The sequence below is a fragment of the Grammomys surdaster genome, unplaced genomic scaffold (genome assembly GCF_004785775.1).
Source record: "Grammomys surdaster isolate TR1022 unplaced genomic scaffold, NIH_TR_1.0 67, whole genome shotgun sequence".
Classification (NCBI taxonomy): Eukaryota; Metazoa; Chordata; class Mammalia; order Rodentia; family Muridae; genus Grammomys; species Grammomys surdaster.
This window is the reverse complement of record NW_021604569.1, coordinates 1,918,766-1,943,391: the sequence shown is the minus strand read 5'-3', so window position 1 is coordinate 1,943,391 and position 24,626 is coordinate 1,918,766. Positions and strand designations below refer to the sequence as shown.

Here is a 24,626-nt window from a genome sequence, read left to right as displayed (position 1 = left end):
TACAGAACAGCATTCCTCTAGGTAGATTTCAATCATCAACTTTAATGGCTTACCAAGATTCTAACTACAAGTAGCCACTACTAAATAAAGCAGAGATGGAACGCAATGTCCTCAAGTCTTGTTGTGACTTTCCTATCTTCTAGAATAATTTTGAAAATAAAACCAATTCCCCAAATCCTTAAAGCCAACCCCTCTTACTGAAAGTTTACTGATGCCAGAGCTTGACCCCCTTCCTCCTTTCTGTGTGTTTACTGACAGTCTATAGTGCCGTCTTCAAAAGTAGTTGGGAATCATTTCTTAAACTAAAGCAGCAAAAAGCCAATGAGCTGAAGTGCTACTACTGAGCACTGAAACCGCAGGTTCCCCTTGCCTATAAAGCACAGTGAAGTGACTCCGTGTCGTGGTAAGTTATCAAATTATGGAAAGAACATTGCAGAGATTAAAATGTTGCATAAGAGAGATGAAACAGCATGAGTCAGGGATTTGGAAAGTATGAGTCAGAATACAGGGAAGGAGCCAAACTCAGAGAACAAAGGCCCAAGCAGGAGCCTAAGGGATACCAGTGCATGGACACTATCCCTATATTAGCTGTGTGACAATGTCAGATTTTCGGTGCCACTGACTGGGGGCCAGCCTGATAGAGAGGACACCAAAGATATTATACTGGATTATTTAAAGCACCAAGAAGAGTGTGTGTGTGTGTGTGTGTGTGTGTGTGTGTGTGTGTATGAAAATCACTAAATAATGCCCTTAGCTATTCTCAATATATCAGAATGATTAAAAGTGTTGTAGGATTGTAGGAAGCACATTCCATTGTTTGCCCCCACTTTGGTAATGTTAGCATTAGTCCATGGCTGATTCTTTAAGAGTTATTTGCTATGGTGTTCAATACAAACCCTCAGAATCTCATATTGAAGTCTCTGGATTTTGCTAATGACTTGAACAAACATTTTATGAGCACAGTTTGCCAGACACAACACCAGGTTTCTCACATACATCCCCTGTAGCCATGCTGGCTTCAGAACTCTGCCGTTCTCTACAGTATCTGGGTCTCTTTCCGTGGGGTCTACCTTCTAAGAGATAGCTTCCTCCCGGGACCAGCTCATCACTTTTGAATTGCTCTTCAGAGCCTGCCTCCTCCTCAAAGCTTCTGCTCATGCTTAGTGATGCAGTCAGTCTATGAGACTCCTGTGACTCAGTTAACTGCTCTACCTTGTTCTCAGTCAGAGGCGAATGCTGCACACTCTGAGTAATGGAGTCTTAGCCATTCTTCTTCATGCAAGGATCCTACCTTGTTCTCAGTCAGAGGCAAATTGGTGATTCTTCTGTGCTCCTTGGGCCTTACCTGTTCTTCTTCTGCCTTACGAATGTTACTTCCATAATCTAAAACATTGTTCCTACTTTCTGTGAACTCTGAACACCAATTCCCAGGAAACAGTAATGATTCATTCATCCATTAATTGGGTAAACATTTACTGAAAACCCATCACATTCCATGCATTATAGTAAGCAGGAAAAAATGAGCTTAACTGTCAAGGACAAATGATAGATAATTAAAAACAAAAACAAAAAGTCCTTTCCCCAGAGTACTTGTTTCTAAATTCTCAGGAAAACATGGCTGACCTGAGTCATTTTCCTGTCAAATAAAGCAGGGCATTGCCCATGTAGATGTAGGAAGTTAATTTTGCCTACAAACAACAGAGGCAAAAAGCAATGACTGGGCTGCAGTGGCTTAGTGAGCAACAGCTCATTCTGTACCTTCTGGTAATCGAAAGAGAGACACATGTAAGTAGAAAAGGAGCACAAGAGAGTTTAGAGATGTATAATGGTTTAACATGACTTTGTGTGGGTGTATAAATAAGCAACAATGGGTCTTCAAAGTAATAGCATTATGCCATTTAAATAGATAATAGTCCACAGCCATTCAGTCTGTTAATATTCTTCAGCGTTAAGTAACCTGATAAATGTGGGGGCTCAGGAGAATGAATATTCTACACTGTAGTCAGAGTGGCTATAAACAAAAAAGTAGATGAAGCTGCTTTTAGCATTTATAAGTCCTGGTGAATGGAAAGTGTCATTCGCCAGTTAATGGTCACTTGTGCTGGAGGTGAGTCCCATCTCGCCTTCCCTTTGTTTGTGGTAAAGAAAGAAAAACAATGTAGTTGGGGTGGTAGTAGTAGTAGTATTTGGGGCTTTGCTTTTATTAAATTACTGTAACTCACCAAATATTTTTGTTAAATAATTCTTTTCAGAAGCTAAATAAAGCAGACTCTTAGGAAGGAGTTGTGCAGGTTTGAATGCTCAAAACCTATTTAATGATACATTGATCCCTGTGGAAATGTTAGTCTATTTATCAAGAACACTCCAAACAAATGATGGGAAAATAGGAAGAAAATTGCAGGATATCAGGAACATGATTGGGTGGAGGCAGTTTTCATAGTGTGGTTGCAAAAAGAAAAAGCCTCTGTCACTGGCCAGGCCTCCCTTAGCAGTGCCAATCGGCCTAAGTCCTTGATCTCTGGCCAGCATGGACAGAGGGAACTTGCTGCAGCTGAATCTAGCAGGGCTGTATCTCTCAGGGCTGTTATCACGGCAAATGTTGGCAAATGTTCCTGACATAAAACAATAGGAATTCTGCTGTCATTTCTGCATTAGTGAGTTATAAAGCTCCAAAGAATCCCCAGTAGAAAGGTTTTCATCAAGTGCATTTGAGAAAATAATGAGGCATGAAAGGCAGCAGTAACTTCCCAGCAGGGTTGCTGCTCCAGGGCCTGCACCTAGAAAGGTCACTTTGTGGTGGATTGGAAAATACCATTGCAGTAATAGTGTTAATACATTTCAGAACAACAGCAAAATCCTTAGTTAAAAGTTTAAAATCAGGTTCAAAGAATTACGCGTCAAAGAAAGTCTTACTAGGTTATTGTCCAATGAGTAGCTGCACTATATTTGAGTATCCTTATCCTCTACCCCTCTTCCTTTGAAAAGAATCGATCTTCTTATTACTTCTACACCCAGCTAAGTGGAGTGGTTATCTCAGAATAGCCTTACTATAAAATCAACTGCTTACCTATAGCATTGCTTAGCATAAGCACAACAATTCAATGCTCCTTAAAATCACAGAAAAATTAAAAGGAGAATTATACAAAGAGCATTCTCTGCTTTAGACAGGGACAGAGGACATAGCTGAGTCTTGTTACTGGAGGCTCTTGTTTTAATTGGTTATTGGCCCACTGCTTTAAGGCACTTCCCTGGTCTCCCACAGTAATGATTTAACATACCTCTTCTCTGTCCTCAGCAACTCTGTCTTAGTTACATAATTCATTGGTCATCTAGAAATTACACATTTTGTGATACTTTTAACCCCCTTTTCTAGAACTGTGATTTGCCTCCAACAGGAGACACATGTAGCAATTACTCCTAACAGTAAACTGTCTTAGGGAAATATGTATTTTAACCTACACAAATGTATCTCTCCTAGAAGAATATGATCAAATTGATGCTTTTCATTTTGAGTTTCATAATAAAAAAGCTATGCATGCATGTTGCTATCCTCATTTTACTTCTGCTTTTGAGACAGTGCAAAGAATAGGCTTGAATTTCCTCTGTAGCCCAGGTAAAACTTAAATTGGAGATCCTCCTGCCTCAGCCCTGCAAGTAGCTGTTGTTTATTATCATAGGCATGTTCCTGTCTAGTGAATGCACAAAACTCTCTTGGGGAAGGTCCCATGCCTACTCATAAAGTGGTGGGTGACAGATATAAGGATAAAGACAGAATAAGGCTTTTGCTGTAGCTGAAAGCAGCAAAAGGTGCTAGATAAGTGTGAGAATGGTTAGCATTAATCTCAGGTATACACTCTGGAACCTCTGAAATTATTTTATAAGCATTTAAATATTTTTTTCATTTTAAATATCTCCAATATAGCATATGATAATACTTTTTAAGGATAAAGTAAACTTCCATTTAAGAAAACAAAAGTGCAAATGAAGTGCACCTCCATATTTCACTAGCAACTGGAATTCTTTCTGTATTGCATGTCTTTCCCAGACATTGATGAGTGCACCTCGGGGACCCACAATTGTAGAGCGGACCAAGTATGCATCAATTTACGTGGTTCCTTCACATGTCAGTGTCTTCCTGGGTATCAGAAGCGAGGCGAACAGTGTGTGGGTAAGTCTTTCAGTGCAATATTAAGAATTTTGTCTTGAGAATCTTTTGGCATCAAAGCAAAGCTCTCTTACTTGATTTAAGAATGATATAACATGTCTTCCTCTTCCAAAGAATATCAACATAGTTTCCAACTAGCAAGAGAAACTTTGTAAAGGTTGAACCTGTCCTGAATATAGATATTATATATAAAATATAGACTATATTAATCTATAGACTAAATTAAAGAAAAACTCTGGTCTGAATGGAACTGTAAAGACAACTAAGAACTACATTTTAACTTAGGAGTTGTGTCACTATCATACTGGTGATGGGTGCTTCATTTTCTACTGCACAGCAGAACACGGTGCATGAGGTCATATGTCCCCTCTATCACTAAGTCATCTGAGTCCATGATTACTTAAGTGCTCTGAGTATTGCCTTGTTCATTTGTCCTGTCGAGATGACACTAGTCCCAACTCAGGTGTTAGCTCAAGGATGGCAATGTTCAGCACATATATGGTTTTGTGCCATTCAGCTGGCTGGGATCATCAGGCAGTAAGTCAACAAAGTCTAAGGCAGAGATTCTCAAGTTTCCTAATGCTGCGACCCTTTAATGTAGTTCCTCATACTGAGGTAACCCCCAGTCACAAAATTACTTTTACTACTTCATAACTGTAATTTTGCTATTGTTACAAATCATAATGTAAATATCTGATATGCAAGATATTTGATATGCAAACCCCAAATGGGTTGCGACCCACAGTTTGGGAACTACTAGTCTAAAGCCTCTTTACACTGCAAGTTTTTGCTGGTGTTTAAAGACCTGAATGAAACACTGTGCCTGAGGGATCTGAGAAGATCCTGAGTTCTGGGGCCATGTCAGCTTCTGTCACTGTTGCTGCCATAGTCCCCATACAGTGTCCAGTACATGTGACGGCTCACCTGCCTGCATTCTGAATGAATGGAAGAATACAGTTTAGGAGGCCACCTGGCATGCACTGAAGTAAAACAGCAGTCTGGCTCAATCAAGAGGCCCAGCAGAAGACATGGAACTGATTGGCTCCCTTTGCCCATCTGTTTACACACCTCACCTCTTACCACAGACCAGTGGAAAGGCCAGATTTTTCTCTTAGGAAAAAGTGAGGGTTTGGGGACAGGCAGCCAGCATCAACTTCCACCTAAGAAAGTGAGCTGTTGACACAAATATGTCAGCACTTAACTCCTCGTGGACCCCGGCTGGCTCTACCTGCCACAGGTTGTGTCTAGGTGCTGGGATGGGTGCCCAGACTCAAGGAAGGACATGGTTTGTAATTCTGGAAGCTATGATGCAGAAGAAGACTGGAAAACTTCACAGATGCCAAAGCTCTTTGGGTTAGCTAGGAAAATAAACACTGAAGGCCTAAAAGTACAGTAGCAACACATCCCATGGCAGGGTGAACTGAAGACAAAGGAACACAGAGTGACAGCCTGTATCAGAAAGTGGAAAAATGAATTCATATCTGATCGTGTGTGTGCCGACATTGCCCTTGCCTACAAAGGTAATTCCACTTTCTTCAGTAGAACATAAAGGGGCTTTCTCATCAATTATATTGCATCAATACCATCCTTCCCAAAGACAGCTACACCACAGATTCTTCTCAGTGGTTATAATTCTGTGCATATGTCTACCCAGATGCTTACCAGAACAATGAGACACTCCTTCTCCAAAGCCCTATTCTACTGTCCCATCCCACTTCAGACTCACCTCCCCTAGAAGCCATGTTGTATCCAAATCTAATTAGTCTTTCCTTCCTGATCAAGTTAAGATGAAATAGAACTCTTTTAGAAATTTCCAATCAGTTGTAGTCTGATACTTCTGTAAAATATAATAAAAATGTTGTGTTGGCTTCAATTGCCATGGCTAAACATGCACTCTGAATTTCTATATGCATTATGGACTGATCCAATACTCCATGGACCACTGCAATCAACAAGCCATTTTAAGCAGCTCTGTGCTCTCTCTGTCTCTTGTACACCTTTCTATCTTTTCACTCTGAAGAATAACATAATTATGCCTATATTCCATGCTAGATAGATGCTGAATATATATATGCAGTTATGATTATATAACCTCATTGCCAAGGACAATGCTATAAAATGAATAGCTACTAGTTAAATAGACAGGCATCATTGAGTCATCTATACTTATTGAGAGTTGGCTGTGTGCCAAGAACAGTTCTGGATGCTGAGTTATTAGATTAGGCAAACAAACTTAACAGAATCATCACTCATACATACCGACTAATAATAGCAGCACCTGGCTATCACATACAGTACCTAGAAGCACTATAAACAATAGCTCTTAATTAATCTAAGGTTTCTATGGATCAGCTAGTCATGTTCTGAGCATTAAGCATATGGCAGTGAGCAGACAAACATCCTTCATCTCTACCTCAAGAGAAAGGGGCGGTTCTTGCTTGCCACAGATAATAGTGAGAGACAGAGAAACGATAAACATATTTTGATATCAAGCAACAAAGGGAGCTATAAGAAAGTCTACGGTAGCATAAGCTATCATATATGCATGAAAGAGGTAGCCTCCCCAAGGAAGGGCCATGAAGCAGTACAAAAGGTAATGTAAAAGTCTCTCACTAGTTGCTTCTATTAACACTGCATTGCCTGTTATGCCCCAGATACATTGCCTACACTGTCCATGTAAACTTCCAGCCATTCTACCATATGGCAGAAGAAATGAAAGCTTCAGAAGCTAAGACAGCAAATAGCCAGATCAGAGATTCAAACTCAGCTTAGCTTAAGGCCATTTAAGCACACTATGGCTAAAACACCAGCACAATTTCATCCTTTTTTTCTAATCATGAAGTAATATCACTCTATAGCACTGAAATGTAAAAAATTGTCCTATTATACTATAGATGCAATGCTGGAGATGCTACAAAGTGTAGTCGTGAAGGAATGACATTTTATTACGCTTCTAAGAGAGTACATCCCTGCAAGTTCTCAGCTGAGCATTTTATAGTTGGAAATATTTATGAGAGGACACAGGATGGAACACTTCACCCAAACGTCAGGACATTCTCAAAAGGTCATTTGTGCAGCATCCTTCCCTTTCATGATGTTCTTTCATTTGATGCTCACAAAACTTCCTAAGATACACATGGCAAGCCTTCCTATCATACTCTGGACATCAAGATACAAATGTTTAAACAGCAAAGCAACAGTCACCAGCTGATTCCACCCACATTTCTTCTCTCTCAATTATGTGCTCCACCCCTTCATTCATGTCCTCATTTTAATTAAGCTTTTCATGCAGCAAGCTGACATCCTCGTGTGTGTGTGGAATGCTCTTAGCTGTTCTTCTCTCTTTACATCCCAGCTCATTTATTTACTGGCTGTGACATTGGTGTTTGTTCTTAATGTCTTACTTTACTAATAAACAAAGGATATTTAAAACATATATGTCCTAATCTTAAGAGAAAGGATAAACAAAAGAGACTGAGAGTGGAGGATCACTTTCAACTCAAGGTCTTCCTGAAATGCGGTTTCTGTATTATCTCCACTGAGAATTTGCTAAGACACCAACTTGGTTCTGGTTTTGTTGTTGTTGTTTGTTTGTTCGTTTGGTTTTGCTGGTTTGGTGTTGGTTTTTTCAAGACAAATTTTCAATATTTAGCTCTCTGGTTAACATGGAACTTACTTTGTAGACCAGGTTAGCCTCAAATTTACAGATACCCACCCATCACTGCCTTCCATGTGCTGGAATTAAAGACATGCACCACTATGCCCAGCTAACAACTTGGTTCTGTGTCTGTGTCATCTACTTAGATATAGATGAATGCACAGTGCCTCCATATTGCCACCAAAGATGTGTGAACACACCGGGTTCCTTCTACTGCCAGTGCAGTCCCGGGTTTCAGCTGGCAGCAAACAACTACACTTGTGTGGGTAAGTGCTGAGAACTGCTATCCTGACTGACCAGCTTCTGTATCCAGGAAAAGAAAGCCTCATGGTATGCTGGACTGTTTCTGGTGTTCTGTGATCCTGCATGAACTGGTTTCCATCAGCTTCCCTCAGGGTCATAAAGCTGAAAAGACAATAGCTAATCTGTTTCTTAAAACACATCATATAGGGATGGAAAATATTTTTTAACCTGAGTTCTAGTCCTCTGTGTGTGGAATAAAAAAAAAATGTGACCGCAATTAGTCAACAGTGTGATAGAGTGCTGAAGAGGCCAAAGGGTTGCTGGAAGTTCAAATGTATAAACTTTCCGCTAACAGTGCACATGACACTTACATGGCTCTTCGCTTTCAGAGTGCACAGTCATAGGTGACACATGGTTGGAAGACTGGCACAGCCTGAAAGGAATCTAGTGCAGAAAGGAAAGATGCCTTTTCAAAGTATTTTCTGTGTGTTGGAACATAGCAAGACTCTGTATGGGTCTCAGAGGCTTATGCTATAATTGTCAAGGAATTTAACAGAAACCATTTAAAAAGTAATAAATAACCCAGATAACTCTTTACAACCATATGCTGAGAGACCATATCAGTCCAAATGTCTAATAACAATTATTTATGGACTTGGCATTTTGAATCTAAGCAATATAAGAAAATAGATGCTGGAATGTATGTTTATTGGAAACATTAAATTCTTTGTGGTTAGATGTATCAAACATCAAACTGTCATGCCTAGAAAATATATATTATGGTACTTCTAAAAGATGTGTCTGATGGACCTTTGAAGTTGTTCCAGCAACCGTGAAACTGAATGTATGTTCTCCAGTGTGTTGGTGCAGAGAGGGAACTACTTATCACCAGTTGGTTTAGGCACAAAAGAGAAAGACTGAGCTTAAAAATGTCCAGCTACACATACACAGAGACACATGTGTATCTAAAACCTTTCCTTGCAGATATAAATGAATGTGATGCCAGTAACCAGTGTGCTCAGCAATGCTACAACATTCTTGGCTCATTCATCTGTCAGTGTAACCAAGGATATGAACTGAGCAGTGACAGGCTCAACTGTGAAGGTAATGTGTCTTCCAAGTATGTTATAGCAAAGGGCAACCTTATCAGCATCATCTTGCCTGATTATTGTCTTCTTACCTGATTGTTTTGCTGATGAAAACAAAATCCTGTTCTTGAAATCTTATAATGGCAGTTCAGTGAAAAGCTTGACTTTTGAGTCTGTTACTAGAAGAGATAAGATGCATCAAGTCGCTGGAATACAAGGTGCAGCCTAAGAGTGTCTTTATTCTCAAAGTGCATCTCTGATTGGAGCTTGTGAGAAACTGAGAATCTCAGACCCCAGTCTACATTTCCCAAGGTAGAATCTGCACATTTTTGTTTACAAAGAGCTGAGGATGTAGTAATGACAAAGAGACCGGTCCCCTAGCTTTGCTTTATCCCTATACTGTGTGTCTTGAACACATGTTTTAAAAACTCTGAGTTGCGGTTTCCAATGGGTAGAAAGACAGACATTCAGTGGAATGGGTGACCTTCACAATCCAATATATATGCTCATTCTGGGTAATTCTAGATGCATAAGGCACCACAAAGAGGATGCTATCCACATTTGATGTTCATACCTCCTTCCTGAGTCTGTCCATGATTATTTGAAACCACATAGGCCATAATCCATTCAAAGAAATCTCAAACCATGCAATTGTTTTTAAAACCATAAGAACCCAACTCAGGACCGCTGCCTCTCCCATGCTTGACAAACTATAGGATGGTCACTAATTCTGAAACGCAAGTGAATCTTCCCCAGGAGGCCATATCATGGCAAGATGTCACCTCTACAAAACTGCACAGGGGCAGAATTTGAAGTTCAAGGTTCAGGAGAGCTCAGCAACAAAGTTCCACCATTATTGAACAGACAAACACAAACTTGTTACCTGAGCAGGTCTGTAGAACCCAAAGTGAAGTGTGTCTGTCACAATCCTACTTACTTGTCTGCATAGCTTCAGTGAACATTGCTGTAAGAAAACTTGTGCAAGCTTAGAGGCAGAGAGAGAAGCAGATGCTGCTGCTGCAGCTAGCCCCAGCGTTTCAGACAGAGCCTTGCATTTCTTCTATTTTAGAACTTTTACTGTTTTGATACTCTTTAGTTTATCTAAAAATATGTATTACAAGTCAGTGGCAGAAAAGTTTCTCAGCTCTATGTCCATGCTTTTGTCTGGCTCTACAGACATCGATGAATGCAGAACCTCAAGCTACCTGTGCCAATATCAGTGTGTCAATGAACCTGGGAAATTCTCGTGTATGTGCCCGCAGGGTTACCAAGTGGTGAGAAGCAGAACCTGTCAGGGTAAGCTCACTGTTCTCATTAGGTGAAGTGTTTGCTACTAGCCAGAAGGAATGTAAGGAGAGTTACAGGATTCAGACTTTCATTTTCTCACCTTGACTGCACAGTTTGAGGTCCTGATTTGCAAGGTAACAGATCACATTTTGTGAAAGACTCAATGGTAACCCTGACTTTCTTCAAGCTTTAAAGTAACTTCCTTTCTAAAAATGTGATTCAAACAAATTTTATATCTTGTAATATCTTCAAATCTATGCAACTATACCTTCCAATAATCTACCAAAAAAAAAAAATCAGTCATTAAATATTTTACTGAGGTTGAGTTTAGAACCCAATTTTAGACATACCTTCAACAACCTTCAAAGCCTCTGAAACATCAAACTTCCGAATTTTGTACACTTGGAGGGGCATAGAGGGTCTTACTATATAACTCAGGCTGGCCTCAAATTTGTAGTGCTCCAGCCTGTGCCTCCTAAGTGCTGAAATCATAGGCATATGTCATCACTCCCACCCAAATAAGGCAGGATTTTAGGTGTCAAGAAAAACAAAACTCGCCAGGCAGTGGTGGCGCATGCCTTTAATCCCAGCACTTGGGAGGCAGAGACAGGTGGATTTCTGAGTTCATGACCAGCCTGGTCTACAGAGTGAGTTCCAGGACAGCCAGGACTACACAGAGAAACCCTGTCTTGAAAAAAAAATAGAAAGAAAAACAAAACTCTTTATGATGAATATTAAAATATGTTTGAATGACTCAAGAAAAGCAAGTATTGATCTGACAATGTCTAATGACATGGCCCCAATTTCCAAATAAATGCTCAGATGGTCCTTGTATCTACATGTAGGTAGAAGAGAGAGCTCTCTACAAAATATGATTCATAGTCTGTCAAGAAGATGGCAAAAATATAGATAATCCCGGAAGATCTAATATAAACCCATTTACATAAAGCAGTGGAAAAAAGAAAACTATGACTGAATCCAGTGACAGAAAAACTACTTGAATCTAACTCTACTGCATTCTCTATGCACAGTCTGAACAAATAATCAAACTTCTCTAAACCTTGGCTTTCCCTTTTGAAAAGGAAAAGTGTGGAAATGAACCAAAAGAACACATGAAATGATTTACACAGTGTTTTGATGAAACTTACTTAGCAATGTAAATGAGCAATAGTAAATCTCTAGAGTCCTTTTTACTTGGAATTAGAAAGACTATACGTGAGGACAGGAAAGATCTTATTTTTAAAAGAACAAGACCAAGGATATGTGGATTCTTAGACTAACATCACTGTTGCATGGAGGAAGTTATGAACTTAACGGACATCCAAGACTTGGGATTTTGTAGTAAATAAACAGACTCCAACCAGTTGGTGTAAGCATAACAGAATGTCATCAGTAGCACAATGGACATCTTTATAACCCTTTCCAGGTTACTAGAAACTCTGCAAATGTTAATTGTGGGAAAACACTGCATTCCAATGATCTCACTGAACCCTGTTTGAGAAGTGAATATTACACGCAGGAAAATATTAGCTAGTCAAATAGTTTAACCAATTCCCCTGAAATCATTCAAGTAAATATCTGTGTTTCTAATCACAAGTGGATTTGATAGTCAGCAAATACGGATTTAAGTTAATGCATAAAAGGATCTTATTTGCCTGGACTACATCTTCAGAAATATTTCCTTTATAACTTAGGGTAAAAAATGTATTGAAATTATAAGCGGAATTTCATGAGTTAAATTTCATGTTGAAGACACACAGAAACAAAATGTCTTTTTTATCAAAAAGACTTACATTCTTTTAACATTTAAAACAATTGCTTTCCTTTACAGAAACCCTGCCCCAGCATCATTTGTAAGAATAAAGTAAAACCAAACATATTTGGATTCTTATCTTCTTCTGAGAGATTCAAATGTTCTCACGACCACTCGCTTACAAACATGAGAGCGCCGTGCACGTGCATGTCTACCTAGAGAGGAGCAAAAGAGGATATACTGACTCACACATACATACTGAATATATCTTTAAAGGTTTATTTATTTTATGTATGTGAGTACACTGTAGCTGACTTCAGACACACCAGAAGAGGGCATCGGATCCCATTACAGATGGTTGTGAGCCACCATGTGGTTGCTGGGAATTGAACTCAGGACCTCTGGAAGAGCAGTCAGTGCTCTTAACCTCTGAGCCATCTCTCCAGCCCCCCTATTGAATATTTTAATATTGTTTCTTCTTGAAAAATTTTCCAGAATGATATAGCTGTTGGAGATCTTAAGTTACTAGAAATAAGAGTAAGGTCATAGCCTCAGATTTCCTTTTGCCATTGTCTGTCTCCATATTACACACCAGCCTTAGTATTCCTCCTAGCAGAACGTCACCTTCACTTTACAAAAAAGTGAAAATATTTAATGAATATGTCAGTTGTGACTTTCATGGAATCTCTATATTTTTTCTTTAACCATAGTCAGGCCAAGAAGATATTTCCTATAACTTATTCTGAGAAACTATGTAGCTTTTCCAGTGTCCTCCTGGATTCTAGAAAAATTTAGCAAGCTGAAAGTTAATAGAATTGCTTTCCTTTAAAAACAAGGCCTAAAACTATCCTCACTGTAAGCCACAACCAAAGAGCACACAGTGGCTGCTCTGAGACCTCCAACACATATGTAGCAGAGGGGCAGAAGGTTGCCACATCTGGCCTTAGTGGGAGAGAATGCACCTAACCCTGTAGATGCCCCAGGGTGGAGGGGTACCGGGGGGGCACCTTCTCAGAGGTAAAGGGGAGAGGGATAGCTATGGTAGCCCTCCCATCGGGTGTTTATAAGCTAAGGGAGTACAAACCACACAAGGAAAACAAAACAGATTTTAGCAATCTAATTATGGAAAAGCAAGAGTAAAATAGAAAGCAACAAAGACCCTAAACAGACAATATCAGGTATAAATATTCAAAAGAGTTCATATCCCAGCACCTAGCCCATAGCTGAGTTGAAGCAGGACTAGGCAAATCACTTAAAGAAAGATAAATTAAGGACTGAAAGTAATCATTTATAGGAAGGCATGATTCAGACCAGGCTTCTATGAGACAAAATATAAACTACTATTTATATGGAAAGGAGGCTGTAATTGTAAAAGAATATGGACATTAAGTATTGCTGCTATTAACATATAATATTTCTTGCTAGTTAAAAACCTTTTCTTCAAATGTCATCTGGAGATCCAATCTAGAATCAATTTCTGTCTAGCCTGGTCTAACCACCATTGGTCTCATCCCCAAGACTTTCCTCATCTGGCTGCTCAGTAGATTCTTGACTTTTCCTTATTTGCCTCCCACTGTTGCCAGTGTCTTCTCCTTCCACACAGTCATAAAATGCCTCTGCTTTATGAGGTGGAACACTGCACAGTTCACATTTTCCTTGCATCCTATGGAGAATGTCCTCCCAGAGCACCGCCTGGCCCTTGTATGCTGTTACTAAAACTAACTCTCTCTCCTGCCCTCCCTCCTTCTTTCTTCCTGTCACTCTCCCTCCCTACCTACTTTTTTTCCAGACTCCCAAAACAGCTGCTCTTCCCTGGGAAGCTTTCCCCTCTTTATGCATGAGAAACCATCTAAACACAACTCTAAGGCCCACGTGAGACGCCCACCTTCTGTTCTGGCCCCTAATCCTCCACACACAATCAGCTGTACATCTGATCTATAGACTTACCTACCTCTTAATTGCAGTTTACTCTGGAAGAAACTATTGCTGTATCTATATTCTCAGCTAGTTTATCAGCTCCTTGGGACAGGAGATGAACTTTTCTTGGTGTTTTGTTTACTTTCATGTAAGTAAAGTCAGTAGTTCGTGTTTGACTTTGAATTCAACAGTCAGACAACTATTGAGAGATGATATACCATAAAATGTCATGTCTTAGTTCATGACTCAGTGGTACCTATAGATGTAAATCCGGTAAACTTAGGTTGCATCCAGTCTTGTGTCTAAGAACAAACTGAACAAGCCAGGCGTGGTGGTATGCACATGTAATCTTAGATCTTAGGAGGCTAAGGCAGGAGAATTTTTACCTCAAGGCTAACTTTGGTTACATAGTGACTTCCATGCCATCCTGCTCTACATGGCAAGACCCTAACCCCCACCTCAAACAAATAAAAATAAATAAAAGTAAACCGACCACACTCCAGATTTCCCCCAATGAATTTCCTTACCAACCTGAATCTGCTATTCATACAATTTGCTCATGTCAGTAAACGCTTTAATGCACGACTGCAGATATAAATGAATGTGAGACCACCAATGAATGCCGAGAAGATGAGATGTGCTGGAATTACCATGGTGGCTTCCGCTGTTACCCACGAAATCCATGTCAAGATCCCTATGTTCTAACATCAGAAAAGTAAGATCCATTAGAACCTCTAAACACAAGTATTCTCTGGTCCCCCTGAGCCAAGCTTGTGACTGCTTCTGTGTTTGTCCCTGCAGCCGATGTGTTTGCCCAGTCTCAAACACTATGTGCCGAGAGTTGCCCCAGTCTATAGTCTACAAATACATGAGCATCCGGTCTGACAGGTCTGTGCCATCAGATATCTTCCAGATACAGGCCACAACGATTTATGCAAACACCATTAATACTTTTCGGATTAAGTCTGGAAATGAAAATGGAGAGTTCTACCTACGAGTAAGTATGTTTAGGCAGCATGAGCAGCTATAAAGATGGCCATTTTCTGTGTGTGTTCACGTGGAGATTAAGCTAAAACCTACAGTTTCCTGTATAAGCACTGTGTCCAGCTGTCTGGAATATATGTGATAATACTGTCAGATAATGAAAAGAATAGTGAGATTCTGAAAGATTGAGTAGTCTCCTAAAAGCCATCTAGATTCCGGGACCTAGCACCTAGCAAAACTGTATGCGACTCCCAAACACAAGCAGACCCCAAACAGGAACTGCAAATGCATGCTGTGTAACTGTGCAGATAAAAACACTCTGAGAGCTTTCCTTGTGACAACATTTATAGATTGTTTTCTGTTCACACATTTATCCTGTCCCTTGATAGATTAACTACCTTCATGCTCCACAGCCGTTTCTTTGCCAGAAAATTAGAAGAGATTAACTTCTGGAGAGAAAAACTCAAAATCTATTGCTTTTATTTTTCCTAATAGAAAAGAATGTGTTTCATTAACATATGGTGTTTTAAACTTGAGCCATTCTAGGTAGAAGTCGTCTCTTCGTGAGTTCTGCACAATCCAGTAACTGCATGAGAACATAACAGCCTCATTTCAAAAGCTTCTTTAGAACTGACTTTCTGATTGAACTTTTACCCATCATTTAAGAGAATAAAAACTTCCCAGCCTAACCATCATGCAATTAGATAAAGTCCCAACATGGTTTTTTCACTACAGAAAACATGACATTTTGAAATTTATTTTTATTTATATCTGCTTTAATTGGCTTGATTTTTAAATTGATAATATTTTTCTCCAGATACCCATTATTCTTCATGAATAATATGAACCATTACCAATTTTGGTATAGTCTTAGGTAGTTTTAAATTGTTTGCAATCAAACTAATTTGGTTGCAATCAAAACAAAAACATTTAAAGCTAGGCATGGATACACACGCCTGAAATCACAGCATTCACGAGACAGGACTGTAAGATTAAGGCCAGCCTGGGCTATCCAGTAAGTCTGAGGCTAGTCTTAAGTTTTTGAGAAAAAGCTCATCACAAATTAAGAATAAGAATAATAAAAATAACTTAAAATAATAAAAATAGATGCTCTGAGAGTATTTGTCACACAATCAAAGTCAAATCCTACAAGATCTCTATACTGAAGTTCCACCAGAAGACAGCGTTCCATGCTTACGGGCCAGCAAGCAGGCACCAGCTGATAACCTACTGTGTCCTCAGCCTTATTCTGGCTGCTTTGAGAAACTAAGAAGCTATTCGGTGCACAGTTCCTTCTTTCAAAGAACTTTTTACTGTGCCATTTTACCCTGGGTCAATGTACTGTTTAGTTCTCTGGCCTAAATAGAGGCCACTGTTGTGGATAAGATGACTCAGGAAGAGTATAGATGGCTCAAATTGCTCAGAAGAGGACCTAAAATAAAGAGGGACTAAGTCACGAAGATTCTTCACTTGTAGTCTGATCTGAGGCCTGCCAGTCATCTCATTCACCATTACTCGGCTTTTCCACTCTGCCACCAACTCCCAAACCCCAGCCATGCCCTGAAGTTTGTTGTCATTCAAAAGGGCAGCACATGAGACCTTGGCTTCAGCGATCCTCCTTTCTGAATGCTCTCAGCCCCATTCTGAACTGTCACCAGCACCTCACTTCCCCAGCCAGCAACCCCAGATAGATTCTATAATGCACATATATTTCATACCAAGCTTGTAAGCACAGGCTGATGATACTGTAAAAGTTTAGTGTCCTCTTTCAGATAGGTCCTTAGCATGCCCAGCGATGCTGTTACACTTCTTGTGTGTTTTTATTCCATTCTCTTCAGCCTGTGTTTTCAAATGTCACCAGATTTAGTAAGCCCTCATAGCCTACATTTTTAGTAGGTAAGTCACTTCCTGCTTTGAAATCACTGACATCAGCACTGACATTAGCCAGCATAAATTTCCCATTGTACCCCTGAGAATGTATCTCTCTATATTCTCCATCTGGTTTGTTTCCAGTGATATTTTATAACTGTAAGTCTCGACCAACCCAGCACCATGTACTTCTCATTCTGTTTCCTCTAGAACCCTGTTGGATTTCACGCCCCTCTACCTCTTCCTGAACATATTTCTCCCTATAGATGTTATATCATCTCTCTTCTTCCTTGGAAGACTAGGCTATTCTGTGTTTCCTCAACTTTTGGCCATTTCTTTGTCTTTCGGTCTGAATACTTTCCTGACGTTTCTGTAGGAGACAAGCCACCGTGACATCCATACTGTTAAATCCAAGGACACTTTTCAATTTCAGTATTTCATTTTCCTTTGCTCTGCTGAACACTGCTGTCCACTTTCATGTTTTTCACTTAAGCATCTATTTCTTCTCTGCTTCGTTCTTTTCCTAGTTTTTAAATTATTTATGTTTATGCATATATTTTTATGAATATGTGGACACATGGTGTCTAGGTGCCTGCAGAGGCCGGTGAGGGTGTCAGATCTCCTAGAGTTGGAATTACAGGCAGTTGTGAGTAGGTTCTTGCATATGAACCCCATTCTTCATGCTAGAGTGATGATCTAATTACTTTAATAAATCTTGGTGTGAGGTTCCTTTCTGTCTTTAACCATTTATGTTCCCTGGATGAACGTTGCCCACACAGCCTTATATTTTTAAGATGCCTTAAGCAGCACAATAGCTGGGCAACTGCCTAACCTCCATGCTGCTAGAATCCACTTTCCTACAGACAACTCCAAGTTACTACTTATTAATTTCTATATTCAATCTTGACTGCTCTTAACCTCAACTAGTCATCTCTCTGGGCCACATTCTTGTGTGCCTTCACATGGTCGGCTCCCCATCTCCCTCTTGCATGTTCTTCTTCTGCCATGGCAGGTCTCGTTCCTGTACCCTTCCATCACAGCTTCTCTCTCTCTCTCTCTCTCTCTCTCTCTCTCTCTCTCTCTATCTCTCTCTCCTTCATCCTCCTTATGGTCCCAAGCCTGGGAAACTTAAACCCTGCCTATGTCTCTTCTCTCTAGCTATTGGCTGCTGGAATCTTTATTTCCCACTCATAATTAACTGGGGCCAGAGACCCTTGGTATCTTATCTGCAACTCTCTCATGGAGTTTGGGGTATCTAAATTAACAGTAGAACACAAGCAACATTAAATCAACCTACTACATTATAGCAACACCAAACGTAACCACCAGGGCATCTCTCTAGCCCTAGCTTCATGTTTTCATTTCTCTCCTCTATCCATTCCTTCCATGCCATCTTCTAGGCTCTGTAATCTGTCTTAGTTTAATGTGTATCCCTTTAATGATAGCTAAATTTTAATCTATGTTTCTATCCTCCATGTCCAGATTCATTCATTCACTTACTCACCCTTCCAAAACATCTCCCTCCACCTTCCAATGCCCACTCCATGTCTAGTTTTGAACATGTTAATTTGCAGAATTTCTCTTGCTCCCTGATGATTCCAAGGCAGAGGTTCTCAACCTTCCTAATGCTGCAACCCTTTAATCCAGGTCTTCATGTTGTAGTGACACCCCAACCATAAAATTATTTTCATTACTACTTCAATACTATAATTTTCCTAGTGTTATGAATCATTATGTAAGTATCTGTGTTTTCCAATGGTTATAGATGATCTCCATGAAAGGGTTGTTCATCCCCAAAGGGATTGGAACCCACAGGTTGAGAACCTCTGCTCTAAGGTATTTGTACATGTTACCTCAATGTTTCTGGCATATGTATGTACGTAAGTATGTATTCCTTTGTGCTCACATTATGATATCCAGGTAACCTAAAAATTGTCATGTTCTCTTTAAATAGACTACTTACCTGTTTGTTTGCTTGTTTTTTTGTTTGTTTGTTTGTAGTTTGTAACAGGGTCTCTCTGTGTAGCCCTGGATGTTCTAGTGTGGGGAAAAAATTACAGGCCACAGCGGTGGAGTCCGGGGAGGCTTCCACGCTGAGGCAGGTCCCACATGCAAGAGGAACGTCTATGGTTCCAGAGGCCAGGGGCTTTGTGGCAGTAGGTCCCAATGACACGAGGAAGTCCTTGGTTCTAAAAGGTCTATTGTCATGACGGGTGGTGGATGAATCTGGAAGTATGCCCCCCCCGAAAAACTCAGGGCAGTCCCGAGTTATATAGGGAGGAAGAAAGGGGGAGGATCTGGGGAGGATCTGGGGAGGATCAGGGGAGGCATGCTTAATTTGCTCTGCCCTCCGGCCTTCATTAGTATATAAATCCCTAGGCCCTGAGGCCTCTAGTCACACCCTCTACCTGTGTACTTTGGGAGGCATTGTAATGGCCTGCCTACGTGACTGAGTTTTATGGAAGCTAGACTGTTTTTCAAGACCCTGGGTTCTTGGGGCATGCCGAACTCCTGCAGGTTCTCACGCAGAATCTTTTTAAAAAGGGGGGTCACTGTGTCATCTGTGGTGAAAATTTTGGATGAGGAAACCAAAATAAAGCACTATGTAGGCCAGAGAGGTTAGCACAATTAAGTCACAGGATAAGGGGAGTTCGGGGGGAGGGGGAGGGAAGGCAAGGGATCATTGAATCAATTGATTACAGTTTGAGGTGGTACAGTTTGAGGGCAATAACATCTGACTAATCTAAATAGACATTATATTTTCCTCACTAACATGTAACTTTAGCTATTTGACTTTGGCAAAAGAGTTCATTTATAGCTGGAAGGTCTGAATCTGTCTGTAGGACTCAGTGAGCGTCTCTGGATCTTGGCATTCGTCTCTGGGTCTCAGTGTGTCTCTGGAATCTGTAGTCAGGCGGTGTGGCTGGAAAAAGACAGTATGGCATCCTAGGCAGGTTCCAGGAGGTGGCATTGTCTCTGCTGGACTTGTGGGAGCACCTGTAGAATAATCACAACAGGGAAGCAGCACCCAGGCAAGGAGATGTCTGCAAAGAGTGTGTAGAAAGCATTAGGCTACTTGGGATCAGGCACGTCATGGTGTGCCATTGAGATCCTAGAAAGGCAAAGGTGTTTGAGGAAATTTTAGTCTTAGAAGTCACCTTTGAGTCTGTTTTGGATGGCTGAGGAAGAAAAACATCATATTAATTATGTAGGCAGCAACAGTTTGTCTGTAAAAGGAAACTAGTTGTTAATTAAGAGATGAGAGATGGTGATCAGCATGTTGATTTAACCTGTGGAAGTAGATCTAGATGACCTTTGAATCTTGAAGAAGTCTTAAAAATTGAAAAAAAAATGTTGGGAATATATCACGAGTGTCAGAGAGAAAAGGAAACATTTAAACAAAAAGGGCGAAAAATTTTAGGTTGGAAAGCATGAACACTGTTGTTTTAGGCGTTCCTGTTGGGGGAAAAGGCATTAATGGTGGGAAAGCACAAACATTTTTGCGGGTATTCCTGTTGGGGAGAAAAGGTTAATGGCGGATTTAGAAGTAGTGGAGGAGGGGCCTGCTCTGCCATGTGGTGACCAGGCTACCACGTGGTAGCTGGGTGCTCTAGCAGAGAGACCAAGCAATTCCCCATTCTTTTTCCTTAGGCATCTTAAATATAGAGGAGAAAAGCTAACCTTGAAGAAAAGCTCAAAGCAAGAAACATAGGTGTTTGATAGGAGAGTCAGAAGGAGTAAAAGGCTGTGTAAAACTGAGCCATGGCGGGGAGACACATGGAGGCTGGCTTGTAGCTGGCAGTTCCTGGGAGCTGGCAGGCAGCCTGCAATTTACACAGGGGCGAAGGGAGCAGACTGAGTCTCAGACCCTCTGCTATCAGGAAAGCCAGCTGGGCTATAGCTGGCCGCAAATGACCTAGAAGGTGAAGTGGGGAAGGGGGCAAGCAGGGAGTTGGCCTTGTTGCTTCAGGCAAGTTGGCTAGGCTGTAACCAGCCGGCTGCAAATAGTGGAGGAGTGGGGGAAGTCTACACTAGGCTAGCAGGCAGCCTGTGAAAGACTGATCCCCTGAGGGAAGGGGTAGAGAGCAGAGATTAGGGAATCATCGCCATCTTGTTAAGTTGGAGAACATGTGGGGAGAAAGAAAGCTACAATAGCAGGCAGCTCCTGAGAGACTAAAGTAGGCACTCCTGAGAGCTCAAAAGAAAGGGGAATCTCTCAACCAAGGGAAAGAGTCTTAGAACGAGAGTCATGGCAGGTGCTATGGCCTGAAAGATAGTTGTTAGCTGTGAAGGAGCCCTCTCTGTGGAGCTGAGGGATGGGCAGAGTAGAGGCTAGGGAGCCATCGCCATCTTGCCCTTGAGAACATGTGGAGGAGAGGGAGAGACAGAGAGAGAGAGACCTAGTCTTTTGAGCCAGGCAGGAGCTAGTGGTAGCTAAGAGTCAGAGAGAAAAATGCTGGCCTGAAACACATGGAGAGAGAAAGAGAGAGAAAGGGAGACAGAGAGAGGCCTGCCTAGTCTATGAACTAGGCTGGAGTTACTCACAGTTCCATGGAGAGGTTCTTGGTGGGTGCCAGCAGGGGGTACTCTTGGAGCTGGCTTTGTCCCGATCCTCTACCACCTGTAGGGAAAGATGTAGGCCCATGTGTGGGCACCTGCGGGCATGAGTCTCTCTTGTGTTGTGGGTCCGTGTGTCTGCCACGATGTGGTAGGCTGGGATTGTAGCTCATGTAGCTCCATGGCAGGAGCACATGGGATCATGGCTGAGTTTATTCCCTGCAACACTGGGCGAGCTGGCGGGGTCCCACCCGGCATGGGGAATTCTCACTCTGGTTTCACGGGGGTGTAGAACTCTTGGATTGGGGATCCCCAGGCCAGAAGGTGGCTGGAGACTGACTGGTCTCAAGCCCTTGGTTCTCAGGACCGAGATGGAGGCATGTGGGTGCATGATCAGACAACCCACAGCCGAGAAAAATGAGAGGGATTGGGGATCCCTGTGCTCTGAGGCGGCCAGGGACCAACTGGTCTCAAGCCCTTGGCTCTCAGGACTGAGTCGGGGGCATGTGGGCACACGCTGGACAACCCACAGCCAAGAGAAACAAGGGGGAGGGGAAGAAGAAAGAGGCCCTAGCAGCACCCATGGGAGAGACTGTACTTGCTTAGCAGACTCAGTGGCCTGGCTAGCTTGCTTGAAGATGTGGGTCCTCGTGTCTGGAATGCAGAGATCCTCCAGGTGAGAGATTAAGCAGCTGCAGCTTCAGTCAGCATGGGAGAAGCACAGAATCTTCACTGAGTCGATTCCTCACAGCACTGGACAAGCAGGGTGGGAAGCTCAGCTGCATTCTGTAGCAGACTGGGGCAGCCCAGTTCTTGAAGTCTGTGGGTGTCTGTGCTCCAAGTTGGATGTACCAAATGTGGGGAAAAATTACAGGCTGCAGCAGTGGAGTCCGGGGAGGCTTCCATGCTGAGGTGAGTCCCACATGCAGGAGGAACGTCTATGGTTCCAGAGGCCAGGGGCTTTGCAGCAGTAGGCCCCAATGACACAAGGAAGTCCTTGGTTCCAAAAGGTTTATTGTCATGATGGATGGTGGATGAATCTGGAAGTACGCCCCCCAAAACTCAGGGCAGTCCCGAGTTATATAGGGAGGGAGAAAGGGGGAGGATCTGGGGAGGATCTGGGGAGGATCTGGGGAGGCATGCTTAATTTGCTCTGCCCTCCGGCCTTCATTAGTATATAAATGCCTAGGCCCTGAGGCCTCTAGTCACACCCTCTACCTGTGTACTTTGGGAGGCATTGTAATGGCCGACTTACGTGACTGAGTTTTATGGAGGCTAGACTGCTTTTCAGGACCCTGGGTTCTTGGGGCGTGCCGAACTCCTGCAGGTTCTCACACAGAGTCTCGGGGTTCTAGGCAACTGCCCAGCCATGACCCAGAATAACCTTATGCAGTCCCACATTCTAGAACTCATCTATGTAGACCAGTCTTGTCTTGAACTCTGCCTGCCTCTGCCTCTGGGACTCAAGGCATGTGCCACCATGCCTGGCTATGTACTAACTCCTTACTCACTTACAATGTAAACAAATGCTCAATGTTAAGAAAATGACAAATGACTACTTTCTTTACCAGTTTCAAGATTATCAGATTCTCTTGTGACCACTTTAGAGAGACTGGAATTATTCAATTCATGAGTAGAGAAATACTAATAACAAAGAAAAATATTTGAGATGTTACCACATGGTAACAAGAAATATGGGAAAATCAGAATTTTAAAAGCAAGCCCTCACCTTGGAGCTAGTGCAGATGAGTAGGCTAGGGTAAGAATGAAAGTTAGAGGCGGGCAGGGACTGAGCAGTGCTTCTTTATCCTATATTTCCCCCTGATTATCACAGGAAGTATGGTGACAACCGCAACAAAAATAGAAACTCTAGCCCAGAAAAATCATTGTGACCACCCTTCTTTTCTTGTTATTTTAGCAAACGAGCCCTGTGAGTGCAATGCTGGTGCTTGTGAAGTCACTATCAGGACCAAGAGAATACATCGTGGACCTGGAGATGCTGACAGTCAGTAGTATAGGGACCTTTCGCACAAGCTCTGTGTTGAGATTGACAATAATAGTGGGGCCGTTTTCATTTTAGCCTTTTATTCGTATAAAGCCTACCACAGGCATTTAAATCAGCCAAAGAATATCATTACCTTAAAACTCTATTTTATTTATAGCTATATCTAGTACATTCAAACAGCTAGACTATGGTAGGAAGTGGGCATTTAATCTGTAAGAGTCAACATTTATCTTTATCACTGTGTGTAAATTAGACATTAATCCAACATTCTTCTTGAAGAGAGCTAAGCATATATTATCTAGTGAAACTTGGATTCTTTCCTACAAAAACGGGACCAAGCAATGAGACTGTTCTGTGGTGTATAGAGAAATATACACCTCCACAGACCATCTTAACATGAAAAGCAAGAAGGAGGGTTTTTTTAACTGCTTTGTAAGAAAATGGAAAAACATCAATAAAGATATATTTCTTTAGAAAATGAGAATCTACCATGTTTGTGTTGGTCTGTATTTTAATTATCAGTTTAAAGGTTCTTGCTTGGCAGGAAATTATTATTGTGCAATATGCTAGTTTCTATATGGCATCTTAAAGCTTGTCAGAAATTTCATTCACAATCCAAAAAAACCAAATATCTACTCAAAAATTATCCCATTGAGAAGTCTCTGAGGAATAGAGAAAATAGCTGTTTTCAAAACCATTTTAGAATTCTCCAAAGAAGCAAGTTAAGTGCATATAATAGAATCCTTGAAGCAAGAAATGCACTTACAGTTCAGAGCAAAATGGAGAAGAGGTGTTTCCCTGGAGACACTCCCATTTCTGAGCTTAGTTTCTAACCAGCCTCTAGTTTGCCAGCAAGACTCTCACCCTTGTACTTGCACTCAGAGAGGGAGAAAAAGTGGCCCTTTACTCTTAGAATTCACATTATTCTTCCTGCTCAGTTCTATGAAAAATGATTCATGTCTTGTTTGTTTAAAATAACTGCTTCTCTTTGATGTATCATATTTTTAAACACACAACATGCACAACCAATGTTTTCTTACATCTCATTTAAAAACACAAATAAATGAGCCTGTCACAAATAACCTTGCGGCTGAAAACAA

The 24,626-nt window shown here is 41.3% G+C and overlaps 1 protein-coding gene across 2 annotated transcripts in view; it reads left to right on the top strand.

The window, feature by feature from the left end:
- The window catches only part of Efemp1 (EGF containing fibulin extracellular matrix protein 1), a 64,581-nt gene extending 40,567 nt beyond the window's left edge, over nucleotides 1-24,014 (top strand). For both annotated transcript variants that reach the window (XM_028777965.1, XM_028777973.1), the window contains exons 5-11: nucleotides 4,046-4,168; nucleotides 7,970-8,089; nucleotides 9,051-9,170; nucleotides 10,331-10,450; nucleotides 14,703-14,826; nucleotides 14,913-15,108; nucleotides 23,440-24,014. In XM_028777965.1, coding sequence (XP_028633798.1) covers nucleotides 4,046-4,168; nucleotides 7,970-8,089; nucleotides 9,051-9,170; nucleotides 10,331-10,450; nucleotides 14,703-14,826; nucleotides 14,913-15,108; nucleotides 23,440-23,601 — 965 coding nt within the window. In that variant the 3' untranslated portion in view covers nucleotides 23,602-24,014. The remainder of the gene's footprint in view (nucleotides 1-4,045; nucleotides 4,169-7,969; nucleotides 8,090-9,050; nucleotides 9,171-10,330; nucleotides 10,451-14,702; nucleotides 14,827-14,912; nucleotides 15,109-23,439) is intronic.
- The last annotated feature ends 612 nt before the right edge of the window (nucleotides 24,015-24,626 follow it).